The sequence below is a fragment of the Zosterops lateralis genome, assembly GCF_965231275.1.
Source record: "Zosterops lateralis genome assembly, chromosome: 1".
NCBI classification, from domain to species: Eukaryota; Metazoa; Chordata; class Aves; order Passeriformes; family Zosteropidae; genus Zosterops; species Zosterops lateralis.
The window spans coordinates 29,675,937-29,693,999 of record NC_139762.1 but is presented as its reverse complement, the minus strand read 5'-3'; the positions used below and the strand labels follow the sequence as shown (position 1 = coordinate 29,693,999).

The 18,063-nt window shown below is 36.2% G+C and overlaps 1 protein-coding gene across 5 annotated transcripts in view; it reads left to right on the top strand.

Moving 5' to 3' along the window:
- DGKB (diacylglycerol kinase beta) overlaps window positions 1-18,063 on the top strand; it is a 385,657-nt gene that overhangs the window by 295,320 nt on the left and 72,274 nt on the right. For all 5 annotated transcript variants that reach the window (XM_083866610.1, XM_083866608.1, XM_083866607.1 and 2 more), the window contains 2 exons: window positions 8,802-8,892; window positions 14,438-14,633. In XM_083866610.1, the coding sequence (XP_083722736.1) occupies window positions 8,802-8,892; window positions 14,438-14,633 (287 nt within the window). The remainder of the gene's footprint in view (window positions 1-8,801; window positions 8,893-14,437; window positions 14,634-18,063) is intronic.

Here is an 18,063-nt window from a genome sequence, read left to right as displayed (position 1 = left end):
TTTTTATACCCCAATGACTAAGTACTGCAAGGCCCTTTTGCAACTTTTCATGACTTGTGTTTACTTCTGAAAATGGTCAGAACAAGGTTTCCAGGAGTGGTTTCTTGGCCAGATGTGAGAGCAGAGCTGAAGGGAGGACTAGAACTGAATAGACAAGGGAGATGCATGAAAATTACAGCTGGAATGAGCTACGGAGGGTTTTGAGAAAACTGGGCAAAGAACTGGAAAAAAGGGGGACAGGCAGGTGGGCAGTGGAGGCTGCAGCCCAACTGCATGGACAACTGTGAGCTACAGTGCAAAACTGTTACAAAGCACGACAGAAAATGGAGACAAATTCAGCTTTGCAGCAGTAGAACTGATAAATGTCAGGGAAAATGATCTCACAGTATTACTTAGTGGTATAAGTACTTACAGGGTAGCTTTTCAACCATGAGTGGCATCATTTTATGATATGTGAAAATGTTATTTATTGTGAAAACTGGAACTGGTCTATGAGGATTTTAGCTTTTCTGCAGTTATCTACATGGCCTCTGCTTATGCTCTGTGCCATAAGAGATTAACACTTAGATTTGCCAGAATTACAGTTGGTAATGGAAAAAGGAAAAAACTGACAAAGATGTCTCTATTAAAATCATGCAAGTCACACATAAATCTCTTATGGATGTGCATCTCCACTGGCTATTTCCTTACCTTTGCGTATGATTCATTATAAAGAAGAACAGGAATTATATGATTGTTAAGACAGAAGTAGAAAGAAAAGAACATTAGAAAAAGTCATACATTCTTATTAATATATATTATGTGCTGCAATGAAATCATTTTTACCTAAGTATAAAATTACCTAGATAATAGATTTATGAACTGTAAGAAAAGATGGAAAATATGTTGTCTCTTGAAAACTACTGTGAGAGACCTGGTAAAAATATTCTTTATATTCAATTGTAGAAAACACTGAAATTTTTTTTAGCAACTGGAGTTTTATTTGTTTTATACTGTATTGAGTATTTAATTAGATAATATCCAATGTATACCCATATTTCTATCACCAGAAATACAAAATACAATCTCTGTGACATACAGTATGCTGTAAATTTTTACTTCATAGAATCACAGAATGAATTTGTTTGGAAAATACCTCTGATATCATCAGATTATCAAGTCCAACTTATGACCAAACACCATCATGTCAACTACGACCTAAATGCCATGTCCCGTCATTCCTTACACACCTCCAGGGATGGTGAGCACCACTTTCCTGGGCAGCATATTCCAATATCTAATCACCCATTCTGTGAAGAAATTCTCCCTAATGTCCAACAGCTTCACACAGGTCCTCTTGTCCTGTTACTTGTTGCCTGGGAGAAGACACTGACACCTTCTTCCCCCCCACCCTCCAGCTACACCCTCCTTTCAGAGAGTTGTAGAGAGTCATAAGGTCTCCCCTCAGCATCCTTTGCTCCAGGCTAAACAACCCCCTCCCTCAGCTGCTTCTCTCAGAACTTGTGCTCCAAACGCTTCACCCTTCAAGCTTTGTTGCCTTTCCCTGGACTTGCTCCAGCACCTCAGTGTCTTTCCTGAATTGAGGGGCCCAGATCTGAACAAAGCATTTGAGGTGTGGCCTCACCAGTGCCAGGTACAGGGGAAGAACTTCATTGCTGGCCACACTGTTCCTGAGGATGCCACTGGCTTTCATGGCCATCTGTGCACACTGCATTCAGCAGCTGCATTCAGACACATTTGTTCAGTGGCTGTTGACCAGCAGCCCCAGGTCCTTTTGTGCTGCATCATTTTCTGGCTGTTGTGCCCCCAGGCTGTAGTACTGCATGAGGTTGTGCCCAAGGAGCAGGACCCAGCTCGTGGTCTTGTTCAACCTTACACTATTGGTCTTGGCCCATTGATCCAGGTCCCTCTGCAGAGCCTACCTACCATGCAATAGATCAGAACACTAACCCAACTTGGTGTCATCTGCAAATTTGCTAATGGTACTCTTCAAGCCCCTCATCCAAATCAATAAAGATAGTAGGCAGGACTGGCCCCAGCACTGATCCCTGGGGGACATCACTAAGGATGGGATGTTGACCAAACATGGCACCATTCGCCATCAGTCTCTGGGCCCTGCCATTCAGCTAGGCCAGAAAAGAGTGCATCTGTCACTTGCTCTTGAATGTATGTCTTGTAGGTTGGGACTCATTAAACCAAAAGCAGCAACTTCAAACACACTTCAGTAAGCTTATTTTTCCCAAAGAGACTTTTATTTCCCCATACACTGGGAATTATTTTCATTTTGCTTTATGGTGTAAGTGTCCATAAATTGAAATAAAATCATGAATGTTTTGGTTTGGAAAGGATCTTTAAAGATCACTTAATTCTGACCGCCCTACCATGGGCCAGTGATATCTTGCACTAGACCAGTTGCTCAAAGCCCGAAACAGTCTGGCCTTGAACACTTCCAGGAATGGGGTATTTGCAGCTTCTCTATGCAACTGTTCTAGTGTCTCACCACCCTCATTATAAAAGAATTCTTCTTTATGTCTAATCTGAATGTAGTGTTTCTCAATTTGATAGAATTATAAATAATAATAAACCTTCCATAAAGTTAGATTATTCCCAGCTGCATACTACATGGAGTTTTATACTATCCTCTGTGGTGTCTGGTAATAACCAATGTCAGTGGCAGAATACTGGAAGACATGTTCAGCTTTTTGCCCATTATGACGTTTCCTATACTCCTAGTTTCATTTTTAGACCTTATTATCTGTATTGTCAAACTTAAGAAATATGTGTTTTTATTTAGGTCTCCTTCTTTAGGTCTCCTCTCTTCTCTTCTGTATTTTATTGTCATACCTTTTTCAGTGCTGCAGAACTTCAATGCATTTTGAAATTAAGTTCCTATATTTTCCTCATTCTTCTCTCTATTTTCTCATGATGACCTCCTCATTTTTCACATATACTTGTCAACCCTTTTTTTCCCCTTTGTACTGCTCACAGTTTCTCCTCTGTGGAAATATAACTCAATTTCAGCATACTTTTCTGGTATTTTTGGTTCCCTGCAGAGGTGGTTCTACACATTATTCTACATTTGCTTGGAACAAAAGAGTGAACAAGGAATAAAATGGAAGTAAAGAGATCTGTTCCTTTTAAATACATAGCATGAATCTGTGTCTCTGAGCACCTTCCAGCCTTGTGGTGGATGAGATGATAAGCGTCTACTCTTTATGGCTTCTTTGCTACTTTTTTTTTCCCTGCCATAGAATTTTTTTTTTTTAATTCATTACATTCTGTACATTGTTGTTCATGAATGCTGCTCTTAGAATGAGAGCTTTATGCTGAAAATTCTATGAGTTTATGGTATAGATTGAGATCAACTCTTGACACTTACTGACAAAGAAACAGTACTTCTGCAACAAAGTTGGAATAGTCTTTAAAAAGTATTTTCAGAAAGTGTGCTAAAAGATTGTATTTTGGGGACCAGTATGCTTTCTGGAGGAATTAAAGTTCTGCTTGTCCATGAGCAGACATTCTTACACAGATTTGTATTAGAAGTTGCTTCCTGGTAGTGGACTTTTTAAGGAATTTACCTTGCAAGAATGAAGAATTCTAGTACTTTTCAGGGGAAAAAAATCTCTAGTATAGATTAAAGGATAAAAGTTGACAGAACTGGAGACAAAAATTTGTCATTTTTCTGCCAAGGAATATGGAAAATAAAGGCTTCCCAAAGTCTTTTTCCAAGTGGTCATGATATGTAATATGGTTAAAATCTGTATTTTTTTTCATGCGGATGGCTAGAGACATATTCTTGATGCAAGGCTATTCTTATGCTAAATTTTAAATTTATGTTCAGAAATTGTAGCTGTATTAACCCAGTTCAAAGTGTATGTTGTCAAACACTCTTCATATAAGCAAATAAACACGTCTTCAATCCAGTTGTTTTCAGAAATGGTCAAAGTATTTCAGCTGACATTTTACAAAAATAACAAATTTTCTGATATAGAAATTTTAGCTGAAGTCATTGAAGCTTGACACTGAATAATTGAAGTAGAAATAAATATACTAAATATAAATAGTAAATATAAAAAGTGTAAATAGGATGAAGTGAAAGTGTGACAAGCTTGCATATGTAGCAGTAAGCTCAAGTCCCAAGCGAAGACCGTAAATGCAGAATAAGAATTTGTTACTTTAGTTAAAGGTACTCCTTTTATTGTGACCTTTTATTAGCAGCCCATAACTGGTGTATTGTTACTCAAGTTCTGACAGAGTGTTTATACTGCAGTGAAGTATAGATGCTCTTCAGGTGTTGAATAAAGTATTTACTATTTCCATTTTTAAATACAGGACAATTTTTCAATGACATGCCTTGTAATTGCTTAATCAGAAAGGTTATATAAAATAGTTTTAGCAGTAGGGGGGTTTCTGATTAACTGATAATGGAGCAAACCCATATCACAGACTATTTTGATTATTTTGCCTTGATTACCAAATATTAGTTCTGAACTTTTCCAAGAAACATATCCAAGTTTGTAAGTCTGATATTTATCCACAGGATAGAAGTGCTGTAAGAAATGGCAGTATTAGCCCTTTTATAACCTTGTTACAACCTGGCCCTGAAGGTGGGAGTAACTGAGGTTCTTGTTAACAGGTCCCTTGGGGCAGACTAGAGTGAAATGACACGGAATGACTGGTGTTTATCTTACATAGATATCACCACCCGTGGATCCAGTGATGAAATTTGGTTGTTGCATTGTTGAAGTGACCGTCTCAGACTTGATCTGTCATGGGTGAGGAAGCCCCTGAAACATATAGTTCAGTGAGTTCATATATGTTTAGTTTCAGGTAGGAACACCCAGGGTACCTCCCCTGGGGTGGGAGTTTAACACTGTCTATTGAAACACTGTGGATCACATTCAGTCCTCTGGTGGAAGGCCCCAGAAAAGACTTTGAGGATCTTCGATGGTAATGACCTCTTCTAAGACATTATAGCTCCTTCTCACATTGGCTTGGTTTGGCCAGTTATTCCCATCAGAAGGGACGAATACCTTCAGGCTGTGTCTGCATGTCCCAGTGCTTCCCCACAACCAGAGTTTTATGCCTGAGCAAGTTATGTAACTGAGGACATTGGCATGATAAAAAGCATTATCCCATGTAGCAGGATCTGCTTGTTACCAGCCTCTTCCATTACTTGGCTCAAACCCTAGCTTGTTGCTAAACAGACTGGTTTGTTGTTGTCCTCCTCTATTGCTCACCCCCTCTGCACCTGGGCTGTTCTTAGGTTTTGCCACCACACACCCAAAACCTCTCCTCCTCCCCTTCAGCTGGGGAATGCAAACCTGGCCTCAGCAAAGCACCTGCTGCTTTTGCAAATGGCCAATTGTATGAGTCATTAACCATTAACATCTCAGTCTCTCACAACTGTCGTGTGAATTTATTTCATCCCTGTTAAAGAAGATCATTTCACCTACCAGAAAATTGACCAATACTTGAAAATGTGGAACATTGACAGCATAAAACGTGTTTAGGTTCTTTAAAAACAGTTTTATTTTTGTCATGCCCATAGGCTGTGTATTTTGACATACTGTAATACAATAGCAATATATGTCAGCCTTTAATCATGATTGATGTTTTCTTTATGTTGTAAAGTTTTAAAGAGTTTAGTTCAAAGCATGTGAAAAAAACAAACAAAACCCCCACCCTTTTCTGTAGAATAATCTGTTCCTTTTCCTATTCCAACAAAACTAGTGTTGTAAAGAAGATGCAGACTTCAAACTTACTTTTGGTCATCTCTTATTAAAAGCTGGGAAAAGTCTAAATCATTTCCTCTGGGAGAGAGAGAAAATATACATGACAGCAGCCTGTGATTCAGTTTCTTACAGTTTTAATGTGGCAAAAATGTCATTAAATATAGATTTGTTTAGCAATCTAAAATTTACTTGCATTGTGGAAGAAGTTAGAATGGCCATGAGAGTGGTTCAATAATCTTCTGTTTGCTGCTGTATTGATAAGCATATGAGCTTTGAAACAGGAATGTAAGTGGAAGATATGAACTAGAGGTTGGGGTTTTTTTATTAGTAGAAAAATTGGAATAGTTACTAGAATAATAAGACTTTTCTTGCTTATGAAAATTTCAGTATAATTTCTCTGGAGTTCTTTATTTAACTCCATTTTGTATCTCTGTGAAAGTTGTAATACAGTCCTCTGTTCAATAAAATATATAGTACATTTGAGTAAACCCATGAAATTTAATCTATTTCATGGGTTGTAAAGGAAATTGGTAAATCACTTGAAAACAAAGCATAAAATTATTTGTATCTACATCTATCTTTGTATTTGAAAAGCTGTCAAGTAGGTTGTCCTTCTATGTCTTTTTTAAGACATCTGCTTAAAAACAGAGACAGTCTACTGAATAATGGAGAGCAGGCTCACAATACATTTTTCAGCCTGATAGAATATTACAGGTTATATTTAAATTACAAGAAATCAAAACCTCACCTAAAATATTTACTCAATCTTCTGTTATAAGATTCTACAAGATTTAGATTCATAGATCTAAATTTTGTAGTAATCCTTGAGTGCATTTACAGTGCTGGGTTTTGTGTGGCTGAGCCCAAAATACCTGAATTTGACACACTATATTCTGAATGACTCAAAAATACATGTCTGTTTTAACTTAGTGGAAGTCAAACAGATTTTTATATAGAGTTCTAAGAAGTGAGTCAATTTAAAGCAGTCTTTTAAATAAAGAAAAGAAAGGATTCTTCATTTGGGGTAAAAGTAACTGAATAGCAAAGGCTATCAAAAGAGAAGACACAAAGGCTTTTTTATCTTAATAATAGGATCAAAAGGCATCACCAAGTATTTTTAATTAATGATTACAGCAAGATTTTGTTGTTCTTGTTTAGCTGAGGTTTTTTGTTTGGGGGATTTGTTGGAGATTTTTGTGGTTCGTTGTTTCTTTGGGGGGTTTAGTTTGGTGTGGAGTAGGTTTTTTTGTTTGTTTTGGGAACTTTTTTGGGGTTTTTTTTGGTTGGTTGGTTGGTTTGGATTTTGGTTTTTTTAAATTATTGATCATCCCTATGTATAAAGTAGTGAGAAAAATAGCTGCATCCAGATTGTCCAAAGGCACCCAATAGAAATTCAAGACTCAGTTCACTTTTTTTGGAAACAAAAGGTTTCTAAATTTCTTCACATATGTTGGTATAAATAGAGCACTTGATCCCAGGCTGGTGTGGCACTATGCTAGCTAAACTGCAGGTATAGAAGGAAGAACATGTGTCAGATCACTTCCATTCATAGACTCAAGAAATCTGGACCTGAAGCAGGCCTGAACCCTTCTGACTGTTAGAGCTCCTTTGAGAATATGCTATTTATCTGAGAGCAGGTTCTCAAAAATAGTTTCCAAATATTTTCAGATTTTCTGTGTAAAAACTTTTGGAAATTCCTGTAATTTTTTTCATTGGAAGTGCATAATTTCTTTATTACTCTTCTCTTCCCAACTCTGTGTAGGCTGCCAGGTTGGACATCTTTACACTCCTCTGATGTTACACCCGGTGCTAGCTCTTACACAAACAGGTTTCTGGAAATGGCCAATACTGCAATACCTCTCCTTACTTTGTGATTTTAAAAGTCATTAAGTAGATTTTAAAAACAATTAAGTAGTCTTTTATGTGTAATTTGAAATGATAAAAAGTAGGATGGATTTGTACTTTTGACATTCTGTAGTCACGTACATTTATGTTTCATTCTTCTCCGCTTCTAGCTCATGCAGACTGTGTTGTTTTCAAGTTAGAAGCACAATGTGCTGTGCTTGTGTCAGAGAACAGTTTATACAACTGGAGAAACTGTTTTCATATCTGATTCCTAAGTGGGAATAATGAATTCTAATTCAATGTCTTTTGTTGTGGTTGTTTAGCTTCTTTTTTTTTTGTTACAGAATAATAATTATTCATGAGAGTCCACAAAAAGTACACACACTTATTTGAAATGGTGCTGTTGGCATCCTGATTGTATTTAACAGTGTGCAATAAATCTGGTAAAACAGAAGTGCAGTCTTTATGTATTTAAAAAGAAAAAAGTGTAAATTCTGCCTGCTGTCATGATAAACTAAGCAATTTACTGGCATTTAATCCAGTTTTATTTTCCTATGGAACCTGTTAATGAACTTCAAGATGCAGGTCTCATTGCCCATTTAAAATGTGTCTATGAGTGAATTACCTGGTAATACAGCTCTCCTACTGCAAAATATCTGAAGATTGTTAGATCTGGAATTTTTATTTTTTTCTAGTCTCATCTGTCATCATCTACAATAGGCATTTGCCTTTACTTTTAACTAGCTTAAGGCAAGCTACATTTTTGTCTTGGCTCTTGTTCATGATGGGATTGCCCTGCTTGCACATTCTACTACTCTGCAGGATAAAGATGTTAACTGTGAATCAGAAATCATATTGTAGGTGTAAGATATGAAATAAAATCAATACATTTTTCTGAGGCATGTCACTGGTTAAGTGACAAAAAATATTCTGATACTTACTGAAAAAGAAAAGTCAAAGGTACATTTGAACCTGTCAGTTCAACACATTCCTGTTATCCCTTTAGGGGATATCATACAACTTGACACCAACATTTAAGCTTTGAAAATTATGAGCTCATCTATTTCAAATGGGATGTCACATGTTCCCAAGCCTTTGCCATTACTTATAGTGGAAGACAGGATGATCACTTTTGTCACATATTGATAGTGAATAAGATCTTTCTTTTTTCTTTTCTTTTCTTTTTTTTTTCTTTTTTTTTTTTTTTTTTTCTTGTTTCAGAATGAAGAACAAATTTTGGTATTTTGAATTTGGCACTTCGGAAACTTTCTCAGCCACCTGTAAGAAGCTGCATGAATCTGTAGAAATAGAAGTAAGAAACTAATTGTTGCCTTTGTCCTTGAAATGTCACTAGTTTGGCTGAAATGCAGGGAGTAAGGGTGTAGAGTGCCTGAATCCAACAAGGCAAAACAGTGCACATCCTTTCGACCCTATATTCCAAAATATTATTTTTATCATGTCTATTTGTAGTGTAGCCCTGCACAGTGGAACAAAGTTCAGTTTGATGATTAGTGAAGTCTTAATACAGTAGACAAGGTCAAGAGGTAAAGTATAACATTAGAAATCAATAGGGAGTGTGGCTAGGTCAGATGGAAAAATGAAAGACTGTTGGAGGGAGTGAGCGCTGCTGCAGGATTAAAATAAAAAAATATAATCTTATTATTTCTAGGTCCCAAGGTTTTATAACCTTTAAAACTCAATTCCCTAAAATTGTACTTACTTTCCTGAATAAAGGTTAAAGAATATATATATATTTTGAATTATTCCCCTTCATTAAATAGCTTTTCTCTCTGCACAAGGGGTCATTTTTCCATTACACATTGAACATTAACTAAAAAGACACAGGATACTTACAGACAAAATAGGAATTTAAAATAATGTGCCACTGCCACTTTGATGGCTGCTAGAATAAGTGGCTAAATTACATAAACTGTTTGGGCATCTGATGTTTATGAATAAGTACATGAAAAATGAGAAATCAATGAAGATACAAACCTGAGAATTTAGGTTAAATAATGAAATCATTTCTCAAGAGGATTATGGTGCTTTTCCTTTCCAGTAGTAATGAGAAACTGCATGTATCAATGGAGTATTTGTATAGTGGCATGAGGTACTCAGAGAGGTCTGGTGAGAGCTGTGAGAGTCCAGTTAAAGCCTCCTAAAGGGTAAAGTCTGAAATTGTCTGAAGGGACCATGTACTTGGTAGCAGAACAGTAGCAAGGAATATTGAAGCTGTAAGACCAGCTGTGCCACACTTGCCTGTTATGCTGTTTTGTTTCTCTTTGAAGTGAAAATCTGCTCCTCATGTGTTAGATTAAAATATAATTAAAATAAAACTCCACCAAAAGCTTTAGGAAAAAAAAAAACTAACAAAAAAATCAGCCTTGTTTCCCAGGAGAGTGTTTCACACACAAGTTTAAGGAAATTTAGCATGAAAAATATTTTATATAAAATATTTTAAAATATACTTACTGGAAGAAATGCTTACCTGGTTTGATTAGATTTGAATAAACTGCAAGTTAAATGTACCTTTTGATTTAATACAAATTAAAGAGGAGACTTTCCCAATAAAATATTGATATCTAGAGAAAGTCATACATATCCTGATACATACTAAGATGTGAACTTTAACCATATAATTTTAACCATTGAAAGGGTGATTAAATGGTAACATCACAAAGCAAACAAGTAGGTATACAAGTTTGTGGTGCTGCTGCTATCAGTTGTATAATTACCTGTTCATGTCAATAACTATTATTACCAATAAAGTATTACATTGCCAGTATATGAGCCACGTTTGTTGATACTCGCTTCATCTATCTTGGTCATTACCATTAGTCATAGAATTAGGAACAAAAAACATAGTTTCCAAAGTTTACAAGAACTGTTAGGAGGTGATTATTTGCATATTTATTTACAATGAGTAAATTACAGTGCTTGCCAGTATGCTTGTATCTAATGTTTCTTGTTTGAATATTATCAGCATTATATAGTCTGATTTTTAACCTGATGCCCCACAGGGATGTCACTACAAATGAGAGGCTGATGCATCAGACCACATTTCACTCCAAATAAAATGCACAAAGAATATGTTTGCTCTATAGCCAAATTTTGAATGAACAAAGAAGATTAAGAATCTGTATCTCCAAGCTGTGAGATGGTGATCAAATGTTCTCTGGGCAAATGTTTGTTTAGCCTTGTATTTGATTTCTAACCTAATTAAGCTTGATTTTCTGTCATACATTCTTGACTCCTGTTCTGTATATTTTCTTCTGTGTGAGTGTGAGATGCAGAACAAAGTTGGACACAATTCCTATGTAATCCAGAATAGGATGTATTTTTGCTTTCAAAATGAGAGGCAAGAAGTTGAGGAGAGGAGAAAAGGGAAAAAAGACCAAATCAATCAAACAAACAAATGAAAACTAGGACTAAACTAAGTATTTCTTTTCAATAATAATGTGTCAGTAAACAAGGCTGAAGATTTTACAATTTAGAGAACTTGCAGTTTATTTCAACTTCAGAAAAAACCCCCAAAGATATGTGAAAGATAATTAATGAGAGCAGATATGGGTATGGTGTAAGTAGGGGTGGCATGGACCATACCTGCAATGCTGTAAAAGCATAGGGGGAGCAGTGTAAGCCTTCTGTACCACCTGGTGTTAATGGGTAAGGAAAAGGAGTTTAAAACATTCCTGTATACTTGCCTGATATTGCCCTTGGTTTCACAGCAAAGCCTTAATATCAGCTCTTTTCAGGCGTAGATATGTATTTCTCAACAGAGAGATGTTCTGAAAATAATTTATATGATAAATAAGGTATAAACAATAATACCCAAGAAGAGAATGAGGCCAGGAAAGAAGGCAAAAAATAGAAGAGCTAGTGTTTCTTCTTAGTCTAGGTAAGCATACTCCACATTTTAAAAGAATGCTTTTGTTTTTAGCAGCATTGTTGCATTAACAGCATTGTTACATTATTTGAAATAAAAATAAAATAGGAGCAGAACACGTGTGTTTTGTTTTTGTAGTATATAAATGTGTTAGAACTATGCAGAGCTACCTGCAGGGCAAACTTTTTGTCTGTGTATGAACAAAAGAAAAGCTCCTTTCCTAATTCAGAAAGTTGCTCATCACTGGGGGACTCTGAGGCCTCGTCACATAATTGTCTTAGTGTACTACCTGCTGTGCTCAATATTGAGTGAAAATGGAAGCTAGACCCCGCACCATCCTATTTCACAATTTTTCTTTTATTTAAATAATTCCAGTCAGTTTGGGGGACGCCAGACCTTTATAAATTAACAGCAGGGAAATACCAAAGGTGTCAGATTGCATATTTATCATCTTTCTCGTGTAATACTTAAATATGTATTAAGAAGTGACTGACATAAATTAGGCAGATTTCAGAAGCCACAGGCCGTGGCTTGTAGAGGACCCCCTTCTGCTTGACATTTCATCCTTGTCAAAGATCAAATTATTTTAATTTAGGCTGCAAATTATAAGAAATGAAGACTTCTTTGTGGGAATTCCCTGTGGTAATCTGACTTTTGTTGTTACTGCTGCTTGTCAGTGTGCAAAAGATATAATATGCATGCAAATAAGGTTAAAAAATATGTACTATCTAATTATCCAGCCAGTACATTCCACTTGAAGACAGTGGGAGGCCTGACACACAGTATGTGTTTGATTCATTGAGGCCTGCAGGGTATTTACACAAGATTACTTTTAATTATGAAATTAATATCTGTTTATCTAGAATGTATAGCAGTAAGTGAGCATACACATGAGCAGAATTTTTAGCAAAATAAATCATCTTAGTATTTATTTAATACGTATAAAATACTGTGGAAAACCACAAATTTGCTTCCAAAAATGACAGTGAAAACCTAGGCCTTTATTCTTGTAAGAAAAGTGTTATTAAAAAGTTATACTTTCAATTACAGTAGTTGCTACAACTGCCAATTCACTTCCAGATATGCCTTTTGACTTTAAAGGCTTCCCTGTATGAATATAATCCACAGGTTTAAAATTTGATTCTTGAAGAGCAAATATGAAATGGAAATCTTAGTGTTGAAATTGTTCTCTCTCCAGATTTATGCTCTTCTTAGAAGAATTAAGCTGTGTGTGCATTATAATACAGTTCTGTTTTATGATCTCAGAAAGTTTCAGAATAAACAATTGTTCATATTTATTCTTGAGTTGTACTTGGCTTTTCTTCTTGAAGGCTGTGGTAAAGGTTTAGGCAGAGGGAAAGAAGTGCCAGTGACCCACAGAGCAGCAAGCTGCAAGATGTCAGTGGACTATTACTGAGGCATGTTTAATTATTTTTCCAGTTTTCTCCCTTATTGTGTATTGGAATTGTAAAATAATACCCTTAATCCATTTGAAATGGATGACTGGATCCTCTACAAGCTTGCATAACATTGCAGGGGTAGGATCAGATGTTTTAAAAATATGCTGCTCTACACTGTGGTCCATATACCTTGTCAGGATATCGATATACACTATCTATGTTGTGAGGAATGAAGCTAAGCTATCCCTAGCCAAGGGGCAACTCTGGCTTGTTCAGTGAACTAATGAGTAGAACTGGATGCAGGTTCCACTGTAGTAATATGAACTTGCAGTTTATTTTCTCTTGTGGAGGTTCTTCAGTCTTTTGCTACATTTTATATGAGTTAAGAACTTCCTAATGTTGGTAGAGAGGAGGACTTAGCTTGAATAAATTATACCTGTTGAAGGCTAGGTGTGTGCTATCAAGCTGTCTCATCCAATGTATCTCAGGTGAACTGTGTTTGCAAATGTTGGGGTTCAACCACCTGAGAAAATGCTGCAGCTTGTCACTGGGCAGGCTGATATGTTAAAAGACCCCTGAGCCCTTCTCAATAAATGAAAAATATGGTCCCTTTCTAAGATATAATTGGAAGCCAGATTTAGCAAAGAAATGTACTTGTATAAAATGTCTAAATGTCCAAGTTGGCTATAGGAAGCATGAGAAATACACAGAAGTGACACAAGATGGGTATCATTCCATCACTGAAGGAACTATCCCACAGACTAAGACTTACTTCTGTGTATCCATTATTGGAAAGGTTTTAGATCACTGATGACTCTTCTTCACCTCCACATCCTGTTTTCCCTTTGCAATGATGGATATTTCAGAGAACTGCTTGGTGAAGGTTCTGGGGTTAGAATTGCTGCAGCTGCATTAGGAATTGTCATACCCACTTCTACTCATTTTACTTCTTGTTAGGAGCTACTAGTCAGCCATAGCCCTGTGCTGATATGTTTGTTGTTCCTTTGGATTGAAACAAATACCTGTGTGATGTTCTGTGCTTGTGAGGCTTGCTTAGATAAGTCTGTGAATTCTCTGCCTGCAGGATCTTTGTAACCATTTGTTGTGGAGGGGACTCAGTTGCAAGAGTGAGAAGTATCATTGCAAAATCATAAGGCAGAAAATTTAGTTTGAAAAGGCAGCAAAAACTCCAGTTATTGATAAAGAAATGTTGGTAGTATAAATGCTTTTCCTGCTAATAGCTGTAGTGAAGCTAGAAATATATTTCACTTGGGTCAGTGAACAGGTATCAGATAAGACAGTACCAAATGGTCGCACACTAAGGCAATCAAAAGCTGAATAGCAATCATATTTTACCTTCTGTATGATGACCTGTTCTTATCTCATACCTCCTTTTCAGATACAAGTATATCTCTTAGGTGTAAACATTGAATAAACTATTAGTAGTGTTAAGAATGATAAATTGCTAAAGAAAAATATCTGAGAAAAAAGAACATTCAGATTTTTCTTTCTCTCTTACTGCTTTTTCTCTCTTCTTCCTTTTTCTTTTTTTATCCTTCCTTTCTAATCAGTGTGATGGAATTCAGCTGGACTTAATCAATATCTCTCTGGAAGGAATCGCCATTCTAAACATCCCAAGCATGCACGGTGGATCGAATCTTTGGGGAGAGACAAAGAAAAGACGCAGCCACCGTCGGACAGAAAAGAAGAGGTCAGATAAAAGAACCACCGTTACAGATGCCAAGGAATTGAAGTTTGTGTGCCAAGGTAAGCTTACAGATTGATATAGGCTATCTGGCTCCATAATGTCAACTGGTTATATAATTGACCTTGTCAAGAAAAAGGATAGACAGTTCTTAGATATTTCCTTTCTTGTGCATTTATCTTTTCTGATGGGAAGAAATGCCACAAGGGCACAAACAAAGATGTATTGCCAATTGCAGTCTCTATACTTGCAAACTGCCTCACCTGTTAAGCAGACTAATCACACCATGTGGCACTGTGTGCTCATGGGACATTTAGTCTAGAAATAGTTGGAGATTTTGGAGTTGGAAGGTGTTTCCAGAGCATGTATAATGTTTCTTAATGTCAGTGTGCATAAAATTTGGGGATAATTGTGCCCTGTTTCTGACAAGCTTTGGCCAGAGGCAAGGGCAATTGCTTCAGAGTAAGAAAAGCAATCTATATATACATGTTATGTTTATGCTGTATGAATCCTTTAATACATATGCTGTAGTTGGCTTGCCACAAGCATGATCATTTTTTTCAGGGCTCATATACTTTTCTGGTGATTAGATGTACTTACTTAATAAACTTTATTATTAAACATAATTCTTGACAAAACCAATAATAAATAATAATTGCTATCCTTCTCTGAGAATCTGAGTAGTATGGGTTGTAACACTTGACTGCATGTCACAAGTCTGAGAGATTATAAGCCATCACTCTCTTCACACCAAAGGAATGAACAGACCAGACTTTGAAAATCTTTTGGGGCTTGTTTATTTGTTTGTTTTTCTCTATTTATCCTGCAAAAAGGATTATCTTTTGCTTCAGAGTATCTTCTTGCTTCTCCTCCTTATTCCGACTTTATAAAAATAAGGACTTCAACTGCCTTATGCTGTCGGGATCCTTTTAAATAGTTTTGAATATTCTATTTTTGCATTTCATCAGCAGTAATTTTTAAGTCATTAGTTATATGTGTGTAAGTCACTAGTTGTAAGTTTAAGGCACTTATTATGCATTGTAGTTTTAATTCAGCTAAATTAAGCTGAATGATGACAAAAGTTTAGGAATAAAGTAGGTTTTTATGGTTTAGAGGCTACAGTAGGTACTAGCATTCAATTTCTGTGAGCTCTAGCAATTTGACATATGTTCTCAGTATCTCAGTGTGACTTACTGATACACCCTGTCAGCTGAAGTCTCACCAGGCGCTCAGCTTCTGCATACACTACAATTCTGTATTGTGCCCTGATGTTCAAGAGATGGAGGCTGCTGGGTAAAGGGCTCACCAAATTTTTTCATTTTGTTTTGTTCCTGAACACAGGGAGACAGGGCATTTATCCTTTTGATAGAAGTGAAACGACATTATCATTTCTTTAATTATTGAAATTATGTGTGTCTTTGATACATATGTAACAGTGATTTTAATCTACTGACTATAATTGATGCATTAAAAGGGCATTACTGCACTCAATTCCAATTTTCCTGGAAAGAATAAAGTAAAATTACAATAAAAATATTAAAGACTGAACAGAACTTCCCATGTCAGAGTGTTCATAGTGCAAACATCAAGCATCTTTAAAAAAACTCTCCTCATTACTTAGTTTCTAATCACTTTATATGCACTGTGGATGGAAGTAGCTTCATCCAAAAGGCAATTTTGAAGCAGAGATTGACTTCTCAATATCGAAAACTAGATCTCTTCTCACATCACTGAGGACATAGATAGTATTATTGTTTGCATCTTCACTAGCATTCCAGTGCTGAGCAGGAATACACTTCTTAGATTTCATATTTATTTTGTTCCAGTTTTCAACACTGAGCAGTCTTGAGCATGCAGAGTGGATTCCTTTTAAAGGTGTGGGGTGTGTAGGGATGGGACATACATGCTCTGACTGCGTGTTTAGTCCATGAAACCAGGTTAAAACAACTCAAAGTAAAACTAAAATATTAAGGTATTGTGAACATTTCTGAACCAACTGATTAATTTTATGAGTCCAGTCCTGTTTTATGCTGTAAAGAACAATCACTTAATTCTGCTAGCTAAGATAGGCTCTTAGGATGAGTGTACTTCTTCAAGTCAGAATTCAAGATTATTGATGAAGAATGTAATTCAATCCATTTTATGTCTAGGCTTCTCAAATAGTTTTGAGAAATCTGAATCAACTCACTGGGGAAATAACTGACTCTCACTTGAAAACATTATGATTTTTTCTGTAGCTGATTATTTTCTTAGGTGCTCTGTACTTTTGGCACATTGCACCTTTTAGTTTGAAGAAAACACTTTGCAGACTATTAATACCTGGTGCAGAGATAGGTATTGCTGTATTGGGAGCTATGATAAATACATACTTGCTTGTTAACTTCTGTTTATTAGCTTATTCTGAATAAGCATCCTTGTAGTTACTTTTACGTCCAAATAAAGCATCTAATCACTTCACAACTAAGCACTGTGCTTCCTAGGAGACAGCAATCAATCCTCATGTTTTCCTATGGATACATACATATACATATATATATATATATGAGATTTTGGTGTTGAATTTTGTTTGGTTTTTATAAATCTAATGTTTCTTTATGGGGCTCCTGAGTAACACATGCATTTATTTTTAGATTTTTTCAATTGCAGTACAACTGTGGGGTTTTCAGCTGTGTATCAATCTGTATTCTTGTCTCTGCTTTTCTGATTTTACAACTTGACCATAGATACATGAATTGAAGGTTAGTACTCTGAGCCCTGAGGTGGGGTACTTGCCTGGACTATTGGAAGCTGTTTCCTTGCTCTGGGCAGTCCCTGTGCATGTTGAACAGTCCCAAGGAGGATTTCTCAAACTGCCCAAGAAACTTCTGTGAGGTCCTGCTGCTGTCTTCCTGTGCTCTCATGTACAAATCTTGTATGTGCAATGTGTTCATCATTGCAGGAAAAAGGGTCAAATTTCTGCCAAATCTTTTTTCTTTCTTAGGTATCTGTGCAATGCAAAGAAAGTATATTTCTTTGAGCCCACTCGCCTCTTTCTTTCCTTTCCTCTTTAGCATTGCCACCTGTTGATGTAAAAAAGCTTGTATTTTCTTTGCCCTTCCCATTATCCTCCTCTGCAATCTCAATTGCCAGACCACAATTTGCACTTTAAGTAATCAAATGGATGTCTGCTTAGAAAACAATATGATTACGTGCATGTAGTCTGAAAAACAATATATATTGAAATGGAGTGGTTTAAAATGTGCACTATTTAAATACATTCCCTGCTTATCTTATAGGGGTTCATGCATGTATGCTAAAGAGAAACATTTGGCAGCCAGAGCATGTAGGTGTGTGTGCCTGTGTATTGCATTTCTGTCTAACTGGTAATTTATATTTTAATATAAATCATGTATGAAAGTGTATTTATCTGATTAGCTTATAAGTAATTGGGAAAAAAAAATCCCAAACATATTTAGCTTTAGTGTACTAAGTATTATCATGATCCTTGCTAGT